This window comes from Mastacembelus armatus, chromosome 16 (assembly GCF_900324485.2).
Source record: "Mastacembelus armatus chromosome 16, fMasArm1.2, whole genome shotgun sequence".
In the NCBI taxonomy this organism is placed as follows: Eukaryota; Metazoa; Chordata; class Actinopteri; order Synbranchiformes; family Mastacembelidae; genus Mastacembelus; species Mastacembelus armatus.
In genome coordinates, this window is record NC_046648.1 from 23,245,156 (window position 1) to 23,263,241 (window position 18,086).

Here is an 18,086-nt window from a genome sequence, read left to right on the forward strand (position 1 = left end):
GCGATCGAATAGCAGAAATGGAATATAGTATTCATAAATATGTTGGCATTAGTGTGTAATCACAAGAAAATACCAACCCTAGTATTTTCTTAATCTTAGAATGAGCCTTTTAATTCAACACAGGGAGCGGGTCCTCTTTTGTGGAGGCGGCCATGTTGTGCCGTCATGTTTCCACAGTATCCATTGCTAAACCCTTCACATTTTACTCATTGCTCTTTTAATCACAGGCTCACAGGAACAGCTGGAGAGCTACTGTGGTTAGCGGTTCACAGGTGAGTGTTAATGTTGGTCAATGACAGATCTCTGCAGTTTGTCCTTTCACAACTTTTCAGTGAACATATTGAAAAGTTGTCCAATTGCTAAAGCCTATAGTGTAGTGTTATGGCTACACCAGTTTCTCTGTCCAGTACACCAGCTGTTGTTTACTGTAAATAAAGTATGAACCCAAAACTCTTCTACAGAGATAGTTTCCCTTTGAGGCGTCCACCTCAACTGTATCCCTGTAGCTGCTGGCAGGTGTTGGTCTAATTCGTTTGCAGACGAATGAGAACTCAAATGGGCAAACGTCCTGTCTTCAATCTGACTCTCACACCTGTGAGCTGCTGCTGCTGCTGCTTTGGACTGGTTTCCAGAGTTTAAGCCAAAAACAGACCCGCTGCCTGCCAAAGAAGCGATTTGCATTTTGCTGATGCCTACTCAAAATATCTGACAGCGAGTGAGGACGAAGAGGCTGAGTGTTGTACACAAGGGCATTTTAACTGGACACATGGGCTTAAACTTTGACCTTTTAGTTACAAGACTGTGCACCACGATTCTGCTGATGTCTGATCGTCTTTATTGAAGCTGGGATTTCTTTCTTTAGACTCTGTCGTATTGAGGCTGACACTGACGATGACTGACAGGTTTGGTCGTACGTCAGTGTTTCCTCAACAAGGTCATAAACTCTTAATGTGTGAAGCCACGTTAAGAGTCTGTACCTCTAGTGACATGCACTCTGATCTTAGTCTGCAATAAATCCTTGGATTTTAAGAGTTTTTGATATAGTTATAATTTACTTTATAATAAATAAAGTAAGTTGTTCCTATATTTGATCTTATATTTTATATTGTATATGATGTTATGTAAATACATTGTGCATAAATAGAGCACACATCTGCCAGAGGAGTGAAAACAGTAGCTGTGAGGAAAAGTTGGACCATTTTTTCAACAGCGAGTTGTGATATCACCAAGGACTGAATGTTCAGCTGCTGCCTGCTGTCATTGTAATGAGGTAATCGATGCTATTTGCTTTACCCGTCAGTGGCCGTCATGTTTTGGCTGATGTGTGTGTATTCTGCATTATGTTTATATAATATACAAACACGTATCAGCACTTTATCATATTCCTAGATGCTTTGCAAAAATGTTGATATGTTTGTGTATTGGATTGCAGTGGAAAATATTTAGTATTTTTGTCTCCACTGTGTGAAGCAAAAAGTTTATTGCTGTTTCCTCCTCACATGCATGGCCACATTGTGCGTCTGTTGTTGACGTTAGAGACAGTGAACAACCTTTAAATGCTTAATTTCCCTCAGCTCTTAGTTCAGCATCTTTTTGCCTTCTTCATCATGCAGCTCCTCTGCTGGTGTAGCATGTAAATAAATCAACAAAGCAAAGCTGCAGCAGGTTTTAATAAGGTTGTTAAAAGCTCCAACCTTTCGTACAAATATCGTCTGATGCAGCAGAGCACAAGTCTTCTAGTTTTTCATCTGTGTGTTTATCCTGCTCTACCTGAGCCAAGCGTACCTAATATTCTGCCAACTGTCTGTGTATATACTGTCTTGACTTATTTATTTTGTATAAATAAGTCAAGACAGTTCTTCCTCAGTATGTTTCATAATTAACACGTCTGCTCCCTCAGGGCTCCCACATCTTCACTGGATCTGCCACCACTTTTCATCTAAGCCACTGTCTCTGTTTCTGCCTCTGGTTTGATTCATCTTTCACTTCATCTTTCTAACCCCACCAGCAGCTGTTAGCAGGGAAATGTCTGTTATTCAGCTGATAGTAAAAATATTACTACAGCCATAAAACTTACATGGAGCTCACAGGGTGAATTATGAAGCCCATGACTTTTTCTTTAGGAGGAGGTTTCCACACCTGAACCTGGACCAGATTCGAAACAGGCCTGAATTTAAAAATGCAAAAATATAATTGGAGATCTGAAATAAGGGAATTAATGTCTGGGACTTGGGTCTTTTTACGTCACTAACTGTATTCATGAACACAGCAGCAGAAAACTGGAAGCTGCAGTGGATGAGATGGATGTCCATAGAAATAATGGACATATTTGATCGGTGCGGAAAATATTTAACTTCTGTAAAACTGCATCTGTTGCTTCCATCTTACCTCACACTGACAGCTACGTCATCGCCGTCTGACTGTACTGTGATGACTTTAATGCACCACCTGATCAGAGCAGTTACATGCACTGATGTACAGGCCAGACCCTCAAAGCTTCAGGTTATGACAGGAGACAAAGATAAACCGAGTGTGACAGTGTAGTTGTAATTTTTTATTTTTATGAATCAGTTTGTTATGGCAGACAGATGGGATTTATAAATTGTGACCTGTTGCGTTGTGGTATTGTTAGAAAGTAGGTGTACATGCCAATTTTTTTGTTACACTGTGGGAATATAAATTTCTTGCGGTTCTATCACTCGGAGGGTAAATTTCTTTCTTTGGTTTTCATTTCCTGCTTGTTCACTGTAAGTTCATCTGCAAATATGCACCAGCTAAAAAAGTAAAAGACTAAAAGGCTTCAAATGTCATTATAAACACACTCGTTTGTTTTTATGCCTGATTCTCTTGTCACAATTTGTTTAATTTGCTCTTTTTGACTGACTGATTTCCATCGTGTCAAACAGCCGATGCATCCAGCTGTGTGTCCTGCAGCAGCTGGATCTATGACCTTTTGTTGGAGGAGCCTGTTGCTATAGCGATGGCTCCATAGTTACAGCTGATGACCCGGTGGCACTCAACGTTCTGTCTGGCAGGTCGGTGTATGAGGCCCCCGGCACGGTGATGACATGTGGACGCTTTGCAGTCATAACCCAGGACCCCTGCACCACCATACAGGTAATTTCATCAGATGGCTGTTGCTTGGAAACGGCCTCTTCCACCTGGTGACTTTTGCAAAACGTGCAACAGGTCAAAAATATGAACCTATTTATCTGTTTAAACAACAACGCACTTAACCCAGTTTGAGCTGATTGAACACGAGGAGCTACAGGAATGGAAATACCTGAATACCTGCAGTGTTTTTTACTGTACCCAAAGGAAATTTAGCTGATAATACTTCTGTAGTTTTACTTAGATCTTAAAGCAGGTAACAGGACAATATATCAGTCATTTTCAGTCAAATTCATGTTTTTCAGACCATCATGTCCAGCATTGTCACCACTTTTCTGTGGCAGTTACTCATGTAGGTATCTATGTAGGAAGATTACATGGCCAGTGTTAATGGTCGATGTCCGTCGGGCACAGATTAGAGGTGTGGGTGGTGGTTCAGTGGGCTGATACTGGGATAACTGGAAGCAACAACTAAACCAACTCTATCAAATGTGTGTTTTATTTAATGTGTCAAAACTAGAAAGTATTTTGCAAACAAGACCGTTGATTCATGAGCAGATAATTTACTGAGCAAAACCACTGACACACACACACACACACACACACACACACACACACACACACACACACACACACACACACACACACACACACACACAACAGTGCAGAATATTAGAGTTTGGTGCCTCTGCCCAAAACCTGGTTGTCTCTGTGCCTTTATTTATCCTGCTGACTGGGAAATGCCTTTTCAATACATTGATATCAGATTCATTGTGTGTTTCTCTGGGTGTGTGTGGTCTTGTGCGTTTCCATAGTTGACATTTCACTGCAGTGTGTGCAGGGTATAAATGCTGCTCTGACACTAACACTGTCTGACAGGCTGCAGGCTTACACTGCACTGTGATGCCAGTGAGTGTGTGTGTGTATGTGAGTGTGTATTATAAAAACTGGAGAAGGCTGAAGTAGGCCGGCGGTTCACGCCACCACGGGGGCTGGTAGGACGACGCCTCCTCCCTTTCTTCCGACTCTGATTTGTCTTTGTCCTGACGTCAAATCATATTTTATTTATCTAGTCCGATATCACAGTTTTGCCTCAAGGGGTGTCACACTGCACAGCATACAACACCCTCTGTCCTTAGACCCTGGCATTGGAAAAGAAAATACCTGTCTTGCCTCCTCTGCCTCCCTCTTCCCTTCCCTTTGTCTCCTTTCCTTTCTCCTATCCTGTCCTCTGGTCTAATCTCATCCTGTGTCCGTTTCTCATCTCTGTGTTTGTCTCCTCTCCAATCTACAGTCATCCTCTCCTGTTCCATCTCTTTATTGTTATTGGACTGTATTACTCTGCTGTATTAGTGGGGGGGGGGGCTGTCGCTCTGGAGACAGAGAGGGGACGTCCGTGTGATTACAGGGTTGCTGGATTGAGCCAGGTCTTAATAAGACACTGAACTTTATACTGAACCATGAATTACACCATCTGTGTCTGTGTGAATGAGAGGAAACTTGTGAAGTCTGTCAAAGGTAGAAATACAGACCATAAAGAAACAGACGCTGCTAAATGTTTCCCAGCGTCTGTTTGTCGTTTCACTGTCTGTGAGTAGGAGGAAGGAAGGAAGGAACCATGCAGGTGAAGAACAGAACTGTGCATGTGAGTATGTTATGCAAACTACTTCAGAAATCTGAACAGTTTAATGATAAACCAGGAAAACCATCACATTTTGTGTCGTGTTCAGTCAAAGAAGCTCCAGTTCTCGGACTGTGAATGATGGAAAAACACTGAGTTCACACAAGCAAATGAGTCATTTTATTCTGATGATATGAGAAGATTTAATCACATCTTTGCTGGTGTAAACTTTTGCTACTCTGATGCCTTTCACACCTTTTCTTTGTTTTGGTTAAGAAATACGGCAATTTACCAAGTTCACAATCCATACCATAATACCCAAATAAAAAAACAATCCATAAATTATATAGATATATATATATATAAAATATGATTCCCTCACTGATGGGAGGAAAAGGGGGTGTAATGTTCTCGGGGTGACCCAGAGGGATTAGCTGGCCCTAATCTGTGTTTTGATGAGCACTGTCCCCTATTTGACATCAGTCAACATTTGGCCTGAACTGTCACTGAACAGCAGCACGTGACCCTGAATCAGACATGACGGCAAAACATTAGAAAACGTCTCTGTGTCGGGCAGAAATTCAGCCTTCAGGTTCAGGTACAGTACGTGTGTGTGTGTGTACGTACAGTGAACCCTCGATACTGGATCACATCCTCTTTCCTGCTTCCTGCTGTGTCTGGCACATTCTTGTGCTACTGGGCCCCATTGACACAACTGTTTCAGTGCAGGAGCAGAACGTGGATCAACAGCAGTTTGGTGAACGTGCCAGAACACCCTGGTTCTAATGTCTGATTACTGATCTACATTTTTTGGTCCTGGACTGTTTCTCTTTCACGTTCTCCAAGGTCTGATATTTTATTGGTGGGCTGAACATCCTGAATGAAGTCTTGGTTTATTTGATCTTGTTTTTATTTTGTATTTGGAACATTTAAATCCAGGAACAGTTTACAGCAGTCCGATTCTGCTTTGTGTTCCTGACTGCTTTCTTCCCTTATTGTGAGCAGCAAAACATGATATATACAGTATATTAGTGTTTTTTTTTTAACGTAAACTTCATTCTGGTACAACTCACAGGTTTTGTCATGTTGTTATTTGCGTGCTGTGAGTTTTTAGCCGTGTGGTTCTGTGATGGCAGCAAACATCTCAGCATCTTTCTGGGCTGTCATGTAGTTTGTTGCAGACATTCATGATCCTCTCAGGCTGAACAGGCTGAATTTGGTGATTGCTCAGTTTTTCATACTTTGATTTCTGACCAAATCCCTGCAAAATGAGACAGTCCCGTCAGATCTGCCTTTCTTTATTGCTAGTTACTAAGTGCTAGCATGCTAACCCCTTAAACTAGATGCTCGTAAGTTTAGCATGTGACATTGTGAGCATGTTAAAGCCGCTAACATACACGTCACACTTGAGCCAAACTGAAATGCTGTCAGCTCATCTCACAGTGGAGCAGACAGAGAAACCAGCCGTCCAGTGAAATCAGATAAAAGCAGGAAGGTCGGGAGTGCGACTGTGATCTGATTGTGGTCCTAATGAATAAAGTGATGGTTGTGTGCTGCAGGAGGGGGAGGACAGGTGAAAACCGTTGTCAGGGTTTTTTGGCAGCAGGTTTCAGATGCACATTGTCCCAAAATCTTTCTCTGCCAGAAAGCACCAATATTTTATATTCTTTCGACTAAAGCCACCAAAATGTCTTCTTGACCTACTTTTCTCAATTCACTGAGCACGTTTTCTATTCCGCTGAACATTTTGCATGTAAAATTTAAAAATCTGGCATTTTGCTGCTGCAGGCACATGTGCACAAACAACCAGTTGCAAATCACACAAAACAGCTCCTGTTGCCCAGCCCCTCTCTCTTCCTTTATGCTATTTGTGTGTAGAAGAATGCCCACAACCCCCTCTACCATCATTACCCCCGGGGCCCTTGGGCATTCATCACTGTGTGCTGCCCCCCTTTTACCCCACACCCCATTCACCCAGACACCCCCTTTTCTTCTTCTTCTTCATCCTTTTGTTTGCTTTTCTGTGTCACACCATTAAACAAAGCTGCTTGTTTTGACGCCCTCAACTTATTTTTTTATATAATCTCACAGTCTCGTCCTCTCTCTCTCTCTCTCTCTCTCTCTCTCTCTCTCTCTCTCTCTCTCTCTCTCTCTCTCTCTCTCTCTCTCTCTCTCTCTCTCACTCACACACACACACACACACACACAGAGAGACACACACAGCCAGTGATGAACGATGAAGTTAAGCTCCTTCAAAATAGACCAGTCTCCCTTGGGGGAAAAAGACATGGCCAGAGTGTGCACCCTATTATTGAGATCCAACACTTTCAGATGAATAGCAAATGACTGAAGAGTTTGGGACAGGGGGGAGAATGAGGAGGTGGAAACACTTTGGGAAAACGAGAGAGGAGGTGGAAAAGATGGGAAAAGTGTCAGGACATGTGGGAGGAGGAAGAGGAACTAAGACATCTTGAGAAGGAGATTAAGAAAAGATACAAGAGGAAAAACAAATCTTTAGAAAAGGTAAAGGAGGTTTAAAACCTTTTGGAAGATGAATAAAGTCTGAGCTGAGACAGACATGTCTCTGGAGAGGGACAAAACCTTGTAGACACCTAGAGCAGGAAAGTTTTTAGCCAAGGAAAGTGATGCAGGAAAGAGAACATCTTATTTTTGGAATGAAAGAGGAAAAAGATGCTGAAAACTGAAAAGAGGAGAAATGGAAAAGGGAAGGATGCTGGGGAGCATCATGAGAAAAGATGAGAGGAGGCGAGTTAGGATTGGTCTGACGCAAAGGAAGCAAGAAAAGGGAAAAGATGGAAGAAATAGAAATTAAAAGGGGATCGAGGAGGAAAAGCAGACGTCTAAAAAGAAGGGAAAGTTTAATACAGAGGAAAATGTGGACTGAAGAACAATCAAGTAGAGAAAGTTTTAGGGTGCAGGGAGGATGGATACACAAGGAGTTTTAGGGGAAGAAAATGAAGTAATGAGGATGAGAAGGGGAGAAACGGTTTGGGAAGTGAAGGAAGAGGGAGAGCAGGAAGATGAAATGAGAGAATGAAAATTAGATGGAAGGACAATAAAACAAAAGGTATTAGAAAGGGAAGGATGTATGAGTGGAGGAGGAAAGAAAACATCTTGGGGAATATGCAGGGGAGAGGTTTTCTGGGAAAAAATGAAAAGGAAGTTGAAAAATTAGCTGAAGCAGAGAGGAGGAGGAGGAGAAGTGTCTGAGGGGGAGCAGGTAGAGAAGGGGCAGATTTGATGAGAGGAAAGAATAAATGTGGAAGAAAAGCAAAGGAAGCATCTTGGGAAAGACTAAAAAGTTGAGGAAGAAGTAAAATGTCTGGAAGGAAGACAAAGAGTGAAGAACAGAAACGTGAAGGAGGAAGAAGGAGGGAAAGTTTGGGGGAAATGAGTCGGATGGAGAGAGGAGGGCAGCATGACAGAGGGAGGAGGGGGAATCAACAATCCTTTTTCCCCACCCCAGATGATGAGGAGGCTGCCGTGCGCGCTGCCGTGCGTCTGTTCCCTCTCAGCTACAAAGTGCCCACAGCACCGATCCGTTCCGAGCCAAACCAAACCAAGCCAAGCCAAGCCGAGCCACGGCGTGCGTCTGCGCCCCCAGACGCACCCCCCGCCTCTACTACCACCACCACCCCCACCCTCGCCTCGCCATCTCCGAGCGCTGCGCTGTGGCGATGGAGCCGTAACCAGCCTCAGTGTTAAAGTGAAGCAGCAGCGGAGACCAAGCGGCTATGGAGGAGAAGCGCAGGGAGGCTGGAGTCTAGACTGCACGCAAATCAACAGACCTGCTTGTCCGGATTACTTGTGCAACGTTTCTGAACTCTGTCACTGTCAGATCAGGGCTTTTCTTCTGCTTTTTGTCTGATCGTCTTAGACTAGCACTGCGCGGCGAGGATGCAGGGGAAGGAGGCGAGCTTCTGCCCGGGATGCTGGAGACTAACGCTGCTGTCGTGCGTCCTGGCGCTGCACTTGATCCCGGTATCTGTCCACGGTAAGAGACTGCCCTTCGCCCCGCACTTTAATCATGCAAAAACGTCCACATGCATTGCTTGGTTTTCTGCAGCAGCAGCACGTCGCGTGTGCGCGTTCAGGATGCCCAAACACTCCCACAGGGCAGCCAGAAAGGAGGTCAGTGAGCCTCGGATTGTAGGTTAGGAAGCACTTCTCATTCAGTTGGTATTTATGCGCCTTTACTCAGTGAGATCTGGTGCCAGTCTTCTCATCAGCTTTCATTTCCTGCATGTTCAAAATAAACAGGTCAGCCTAGTGCGCGTTTATCAACACCAGAGCTTTAAATATCACAGATTTCCAAATGTTTATATCGACACCTGAGACAAAAAGCCAAGTTAAGAAGAATAAAAAGTAAACATCGTGTTATACAAAGACTAAAAAACCGGATAAACCAAAATTAGGTCACGATAAAGACACAAGTCAACGAGTCCTGTAAAAATGACAGCGACACCCGAGGAGGTAACAGCGGGGTCAGCGTTAACCCACTGGACACCACACACACTCATCAGGACAATAATGGGAATATTCTCATATCCCTCTTTAGGAAATGAGGCGATGTCACGCAAATATCATAGAAATACCCGAAAATATGAAGAAACCTTATCACAATGATCTGAGTATTGGAGACACTGAGTGATTCAATCATGGGGGAGTTAAAAAACCCTAAAGGAGCAGCCTGACGATCGGGCATTAATCTTAGGAGGCAATTACAGCAAAAGCGGGTCACTAAATCCACATTTGGAGACTTACAGATTAACCACAAACCAGTGTAGCAATATTACTGGGGAACTGGGAGAGAGACTGGAGCCGATGCAGTAAAGCGGATCCCTGGAGGCTCCACAGCGACACAAAGGCGAGGATTAGGGACGGAGGACCTCATGAATAAATCATGAAGGATCCGCGGACATTCTGATACACAGAGGAAAAAATAGACCCGAGCAAACATTGAAACAGGCGGAGGCTTTCTCTCCTCTGAGCCTGCGTTACCGTCAGCTTCATAACGCAGGAGCGTGCACGAATAATCTGAATCTAATCTAAATATAATCTGATTGTTTTCATGGCACTGGTACAAATTCATGGAGTGTGTGTGTGTGTTTTAAATCTCCACCTGGACGCTTTTTAAAAGAAAAACACTGCCATTAGTTGAAGAGCAGCACATGATTCAACACACCGACCAGATGATGTTTCTCTCATCATCCTGCTGCAGGTCTTTCTTCTGTTTTAGCTGCACTGGTCCCTAAACAGATGTGAGAGAATAGTTGGATGTTCTGTTGGTACATGAGGTTAAAACCAGCCTCATGTCAGTGTGTGAAAGCAGCAGCAGCAGCAGGAGGAAACAGTTCGTCCTGTTGGGTTTTCCTAGACCTGCATCAGTAAATAAATAAACCAATAAACACTTTGTCTTGTTTAGTCTGTAAAGGCAGAAAACAGCAGTTCTGCAGGTTTTAAGTGGAGATGGGTGCTGGACCTAAGACTTGGGTTCCTGGACTTTCCGCTGTTGGACCCTCAAACTCAAACCTGAGCCTCAATAGGAGCTTTGTTTCTTTTCATTCTGGCCACAGCAGCTCACTAAGTTAACAAAGGTGTTAGACCACCTTGACCTGAGCCTGCTCCTCCCTCCACACACACACACCCAATCTCGCTTCACCAGTCATGCATGGAGATGGCAGCATGCTCAACATCTGTCAGTGAGGCTCAAACAGCCATAACAGCTGACCAGAATCATTTCCTGTCAGCTTCTTCTTCAGTGGTCATTTGCAGTCCTCCACCTTTTGTGTTTATGCCACTGTACCTCCCCTCCCCCATGAGCAGTGAAGGTGGAGAATGAGCGCTTGATGGTGGTTTTTCATTTCTGCATATAAACTCATGGGCAAACAGCCTCTCCCATGCTCTCCTCCTCTTCCTCCTCTTCCTCCCCCTCCATCTTCCTCCTCCATCCTCCTCCTCTTCCTCCAGCTTCCTCTTTCTTCATTTTCCTCCTCCTCCCCTCTCTCCATCTTCCTCCTCCATCATCGTCCTCTCCCTCCATCTTCCCCCTCCTCCTCTCCCTCCATCTTCCTCCTCTGGGCTGCTGACTGATCTGATGAATGACAGATTATCTTTGATGTGCACTGGGGTTAATCTTCCAGCCAAATCCACCCTCAGTGACACCACTAACCCAGTCCAGCCTTTTTTATTGCAAAAAAAAAAAAAAAATGTATGTCATCTATGGCTCGGGCTTATTGGCGGTTTGCGCTCTTTCCTATGCATCTTCTCTGTCGCCATGGAAACCACACACATCCACTAACACTGCCTGGCAGAACAGCGTGTTCATATCACCACCATAATGTGTTCACACTTTGAATTTCATTAAGGCTCAAAATGTTCGTTTGGTTTTGGCACGTGCTGGAAGTCGTGATCGTGTGTGTGCGTGTGTGTGTGTGTGTGTGTGTGTGTGTGTGTGTGTCCAAGCCACTGGCAGTGGGTGTAGTCTGTCTTTAGCAGCTTTAATTTGGAGATGATGTCATTATTTGAGTGGGGACTTCAAGTCTTCTGAATAACAATTTCATGCAGTGTATAATGTGCTGGATTTCCAGTAGATGTGTGTGTTTTGTCTCAGAGCTTATCGACTGAAGGAAACTGTGGCATTTATGTCGCCTTATGACACGTCACACATCATTTAAGATCTACCTTGATAACATTTTGGTTGCAGCTGTGCTCAGAGTCAGTGTTACTGTGCATGATTTTTATTTTTTAAATCTTACTTGTGTTGTTCACCAGAAGCTGAGTAGGGGTTTGTGGCACTCATGTCAAAGCTGCTTGGAGAAAGGAAACAGTGTGAAAAGGTCAAAGCTCCATTAGAACCTAGAACCTTCATAAAAACAAAACCTCATTGCTGTCTCTGATCTTGGAACCAGAAGTAGAACTGGCTTTTGGCACCTGACCCCCAGCTTGACCACAGTTTATTGACCAAACCATAATCCTTCCCTCACTGTAGCTCCACCACAGTCCACATCATTCACTATCATTTATATGCTAAAAGTAAGAACTTGATCCAGTGTTCTGCAGCACTGTCTAATGCTGCTGTTCTTGTGGGGTGACAGGTAATTTGGAAAAAAAAAAAACAGCAGTGAGATAACGTTGCATAAATGACTGAGAATAGTGACATTAGTAATAAACAGAGCTACACACTAGTAACAAATCTAGTTCATATCTGTGCCAAGTGTAGAGAAACCAACGTGTAGAGAAGGTGCAGAACAGTAAATGATGCAGCTTACTGGGAATCTAATGTTAGTTTGACGTAAGAATTGATTTGGCTTTGAGACAATAGAAAAGCTGAAAACACAATGTTCCTGCTGTGCTGAAACACAGACTGACTGATGTTTGGTCAGATCATCATATTGTCCCACAGAGTTAAGTTTAAATCAGTGACAATAATTTGATTAATATAATTTAAGACAGTTTTCATTATCAATTAACTGAGTCTTTTCCCAGGTCAAATGGTCCCACAGTTACTGGTGTGAGCTTCTCAACTCGGAGGATTTTCTGCTTTATTTGTTTATTTCTGGTGTCTGATAGAATAAACTGATGGATGATGAAAATAATCTTTGATGTGGGCTGTTTTGGACTGAACCACCAACAGATGCTGAGTCTTTCCTCCCTGAGGAACAAAGAGCGACAAGACACTTCTCTCACAGCGCTGAACTGGGATCAGTGATGGCAGTTTTGTGTCCTATCCCAGATAAACCTGTTTGTTGTGGATCTAAGTGATCCTAATCTCATTTATAATATCCTCCCACCTGGTCCTGGCTGCGGTCCGGTATTAGCGTGCGTACTGAAGGTGGCCACAGGCTCAGCCCGACCAGCTGTTTGTGGTTCAGCTCCCTCTGAGGTGCAAATGTCCTCGTACAACAAAGTCACTGCAGTTTGTGAAAAAGCATCAGAGCTGAACCACAGTTTGTGTGTAGCAGATAAAAACGATGCAGTAAAGGTAAACCAGTGTCAGACTGGTTTCCACCTAAAGATCCTCTCAAACAGAAAATCTGGAATCACAAGTCGTTTTCTATTTACACATTAACTTTCACTAACATCTTGATTTTCCTGAAGTTTTCAAGTTTCTGCACCAGCTTGTCAGTATGTTCCTCCTCCAACAGCTGTTACTGCTAAAAACGTCAAGTCACTGTCTCATTATGGGCTGATGTGATTTTCTGAGGCTTTTTTACATTTTATTTTATAAGATAGTTATAATGATCTGTGCAACAACAGTCACATGAAGCCTCAACAAACATATGGAGCCACAAATGCAAATGATCTGTCCTTGTTCTCTTAGCGGTGTAAAAAAAAAAAGGCGTGCAAATTATGAAGAAACCATGTTTTCAAGGTCACTCTGAGTTTACTCTGAATTTTTGACTCAGGGGATTTTTATCTCATTGTGCTGCAGAAGAAGCTGTTAAAATAACCTGGTTTCACCCAACAAGCTCTGTGCTTGTGTGAAATTTCTGCCAGTGTTTAGATTATTACTGTGGGTTAACCACAAATTGAAGCTATTAAATTATGAGTTACTTTATTGTATGTTATCGTATTTTGTGTCTCACTGGCTATGTAACTTGAGCTAACAATGCCCTTGGGCACTTCACAAAAATAATCAAAAACCTGGAAATGGATTTTCCATGTTGTCATGTTTCTATTTTTTCCCCTGTGCACTCCAGCTTCAGTTCTGTGTTGCAGAAATTCAATTTTTTATGCACAATGTAAACGCACCTTTAATTATATTTGTATCAATATTATGAATTTCAAGTCAATAAATGTTGATGCAGAACATCTCGGTAAAATGTTCACAAAGAAAATCCAAAAGCTTCAAAACATATACGGCAAAACCAAACTGGTAATAAAGAAGTCGCTGTTTTTGGAAACAGGTGTGTGAAAACCAGGATCACAGCTGATCCAGGTGCAATAGACATGTTTGATGTGGGTGGATATAATGAAGCTGTGCCAAAACAATGTTAGTGTTTCTGGGAATATGAGCAAATGCAGCAGAATGAAGAGAAACTGCAGTAGACGAATGGCTACGGCTCTCTGCGCTCTGAGTGTTGTTGCTCATAATGCTGTGTTTTTCAAACCAGATTTTAATACAGTCCTCGCATAAACCCTTTACCCCTGTGTGGAAGTGTGCAAGGTGGCACCACCTGAGAAAATTAAGTATCAGCCTGGAGAAATGCTGCAGTGTCCTTTGTGCTGATGTTCCTCCTCCATGTCTCCGTCCGTGCTGTTGTCCAGGTGTTTTTTTGTTGTGGCTCTGACTCACAGGTGTGACAGCTGCATTGGGGGGGGCTGTTGTTGTCGTCCTCGGCAGGTGGTCCTTACACAACCTGCCAAACGTCCATGAACAGTCTGACAGTGACTGGCTGCTCCTGTCCTTCCTACTCTAAGACGAACAATTAGGATACAGTCTGTGTCTTTTCTTTCTTTTTTTAAAGCTCTGCTGAGTTGGCATTGTTCTCCAACTCTGGGTGCCCTTGAACGGTAATTTACATGTTTGTGTGTGAGTGCGTGAGAGACAGGCTGACAAAAAGATGCAACAACCTTTGTGTTGGCTATCTTGCTGTTAATGTTGCTGCTTTCATCTATCTATGTGTGTGTCTGTGAGTGTGTAGTGATGTAGGTGTGAGACCGGCTTGTGTGTCTTGGCTGAAGCGAGTCATTGAGTTCATGCTCGTGCAAGAGCTTCTCTCCGTCTGAACGTGCACGCCCCTCGTTCCTCCCCTTCTGCTGCAGACGGTCGTATTAGCATTCAGTCCAGCATCACACGCATCTGTGAACGCACACACACACACACACACACAAACAAACCAGGTTCAGCAAAATGACAGATTATCAGGGAACCAGATTAATTTAGTTTGTGTGATGCTGTTTTCTCTGGTGTGGTGAGAAGAATAGAATTCATTTATTGTCCCAGCGGGAAAGAACAGTCGTCTGTATCTCTGTAATAAAGACAAATAGAGCTGAAACATCAATTACTCGAATCATTAATTAAGAGAAAATATTAACTGCCTTTTTAGGCAAAATGTCCAAAAACAATCACTGGTTGCAGCTTCTAAAATATGAATATTTTCAGCTTCTGACTGTTGGTCCTGTTCTCTGACATGTTATAGACTAAGAGGTCAATCAGTAACTAAAATAAGCCTAAAGACATTAAAAACATACACAATTGCACAGTAAACTTAATAAACACAACGTCACAAATCAGTGTAGTCATAGTTTTTCCATAAGTTATTAGAATTTATTCAGAAATGACAGCAGCAAAGTTGATGGGTGCTAGAAATAATCAGTGCAGCCTCCTGCCCACAGCACAGCTTAAGATTCTCACAGGTGTCCAGTGAAAAATACCTGTAGGCTCTCAGCCGAGGACAAAGTTTGGGAACCACTGCTTTAACATATGGATGTGAAGAGGCAGAGGAAAAGGTTATATGCGTGTAAATGTGGAAATTTATATTCACAGTCTCATACACGTCTATGCGCACACACACACACACACACACACAAACTGCACAGTATCACATTTTTCAATCTCATAAAACCACAGTTCTACGAAGATAAACACATTATTATTAGGTCCGTGTGTTCCTGTGTACTTGATGGCACGCTTGCTGTGTGCGGATTCAGATCTTGTCGGCTTTGCAGCACCGCATCAACCCTAGTGAGGCTGAGACCGTTTCCACGGCAACACATCCTTCCTCCATCCCACCACCTGTGGAGTCATAAATGAAAGGATTTATGTGATGGAAGGAGAAAAAAGGGGAGACAGAGAGAGGAATTGTTGTAGAAACAGATGGGAAAGAGCGAGAAAAACAGGAGGGATAGTTGAAATGAAAGGATTTATTTAAAGAAAAATGAAAATGATAAATTAAGCCGTGAGGAGAGAGGGAGACTGAAAGGACAAAAAAGATGAATGAAAGAAGAGTGGTGTGAAATCGATGCAGAGGCTTTCAATCAGAGTGCAGTTGTGCATTTCCTCTTTATATCGATATTAACGAGCAGCGTTGAGTAAAGATACAAAGCGTCATGTCTAATTCATTAGAGTGAGTGTGGGAATGAGAACAGACGTGATGAATGTGTGTGCAGGTGGGTTTTTCTTCAAGGTTCAGGTATTTGAAATCGGTAACTATGTTAAGAGCCACTGTTTCTGTTTCGTCTGCCTCATCTGCTCAGCTCAGGCATTTTAACAAACATTAATTAAAGTTTCTCTCCTGTGGGTTTAGTGTCCACACTCTACCACAAAATACACTTTTGTGTTTACCAACCAGGGACACCAACAGTACTAATACTTTTACAGTATACACTCATACATGCAGTGCTGCCTGCAGGAAACGGGCTCATGCTGCAGTCCAACCTGACAGAAGTGGTTTGTTTCTCCCACCCACTCAGCTCCAGTCCAAACTAACTAGCAGCCATTTAACCTGAAACTCTGTTAAAAACACAAATGAGTGTTGTTTCGCTTAAGGAGGGCAGGTGGTGACCGATGCTGCTTTCGCCTTCTGGTCTGAACCAGGTTCGTAGAACTGTTGAGTTGTATGAACCTGCAGACGTCACTCAGGTGCTGCTGATACCAGCTCTGACTCCTTCAGGCACCAGAGTCAGGCTGGTTAGACCGTGGAGAGACTCAGTACTGCAGCGCAGTTATATAAGTATAAACACTTATTATAGCTTTAATAAGTGTTTTGCATATTTGTCCTATTTGGTTCTCACAGATTTTAGATTATTTACTGTCAAATCCTCGTGACATCAACACAATTATCACAGGAAGTTAAAATCAAAGTTTCATACTTTGATTACTTGGTAATGTTAAGTCAGATATAACATCATGAGTTTGAGCGTTTGCTGCAGGGTGAAGACAAGGACCAAGAGTTTAATGAACCCAGTCCTTTAGTCCTTTAGTCCTTTAGTCCTTCAGTCCTTCAGTCCTTCAGTCCTTCAGTCCTTCAGTCCTTTAGTTCTGTTAAGGGCACCCCTGAGCCATAAAACACAGTTATATTTCTTTCAGACAGTGTTTGAAGTATAGAAAATGTGGTTGTGAGTTATTTGTACCGACACTTAGCATACGCTCTATTGTAGTCAGTTACCTCATGTTATGTAATTAGAGACATTAAATTGATGATTTCATCAATAATCCCATTAGCTCCAAACCTCCACATCGTCTGTACAGAAGCCTGTAAGTTTTTGTTTGCCATCCACTGCCCCGTCTGGGTCACCAAACTGGCTGGCGGGCCTTAACTGTCCAAACCAATTAGGTTCCCCTTTACACACCGTCATAGCCAATCAGAGTGCACCAGGTCTGTGGGTGGTTTAGTGGTTTCCAAACTGATCAGGGTTAAACAAAAGGCGAAGCCTGAGGGTCGGCGGCTCGCCATGACAGGCTAACAGCACTTTGTGCTGAGGCGCCGTCACCTCCAAACAATCAAACACACACACACACCCACCCACATACATGGACAAGCCAGACTCCTCTCATTATGACCATCCACACCCTTTACCAGATGAGCTGGAAATCACTCGAATGCCAGTGGGTTATACTGGCAGGGAGACAACACACACACACACATAAACAAATTCACAGACATGCTGTGTGAAAGTGGCCTTATGTAACACTGTTTGATTATCTCATCTAACGTGGTTGGAAAATAAACAAAGACTCATTTATTCAGCCAGTTTTGTCTCAGCTGGTCTGTCCTGGACCCAGATTTGAGTCGGGAACCCTGACCTGACCTGACCCAACCATGGCCCTGTGGCTCTAACTGGGTAAACGACGCTGGTTGTTGTTGCTTTGGCTAAACCTGCACTAAAGTACTAACTAAGTAAGTACCAGATCCTGCTCTCCTTTGTACCTTTTACCAATGAGTTGGGTAAAAGATTATCTGGAATATGCGAAACAATATTTCAAAAATAAATTTGCTGTAGTGCTGGAGTTTTTCCTCAGTGAGAGGTGTTTGCTCAGTAGTTCAGGTATAGCAGATGTTCATAGTTCCATTGTTTCTTTGCACTTTAACGACTTGTTCACGTCGGCCCGTGTCCTGTCATGTGACTGGGCACAATGTGATAAGAAAATTAGTTTAATCAGAGCAGCCTTAACTTTACTGCTTGGTGCTTCCCAAACCGATCGCACTGATATATCGAAATATTAGCTGCTGTGTCTCTGATGGACTCCACCTGTGTGGCTCTGTGATTTTATGTAGCGAGCATATTCCAGTGTATCCTCAGTACCAATAACAACAGATGACTCAGCCACTTACAGGCTCATTTGTCTCGTCGTGTTAGAACATTAGGGAGTGTTTGCGAGTCATTT

The 18,086-nt window shown here is 43.1% G+C and overlaps 1 protein-coding gene and 1 long non-coding RNA gene across 13 annotated transcripts in view; both read left to right on the top strand.

Annotated features, from left to right (window-relative positions):
• Window positions 1-227: 227 nt before the first annotated feature.
• LOC113136673 (uncharacterized) lies at window positions 228-5,592 on the top strand. The gene is made up of 3 exons (XR_003296282.1): window positions 228-272; window positions 2,907-3,117; window positions 5,462-5,592. It is a non-coding gene; the product is annotated as an uncharacterized LOC113136673 (long non-coding RNA).
• Window positions 5,593-8,236: 2,644 nt separating this feature from the next.
• cspg5a (chondroitin sulfate proteoglycan 5a) overlaps window positions 8,237-18,086 on the top strand; it is a 42,736-nt gene continuing 32,886 nt past the window's right edge. For all 12 annotated transcript variants that reach the window (XR_003296228.1, XM_026316527.1, XM_026316530.1 and 9 more), the window contains exon 1: window positions 8,237-8,747. Coding sequence is in view for 11 of the 12 variants with exons in the window: in XM_026316527.1 (XP_026172312.1) it covers window positions 8,651-8,747 (97 nt within the window). In the remaining variant the exon portion in view is untranslated. The remainder of the gene's footprint in view (window positions 8,748-18,086) is intronic.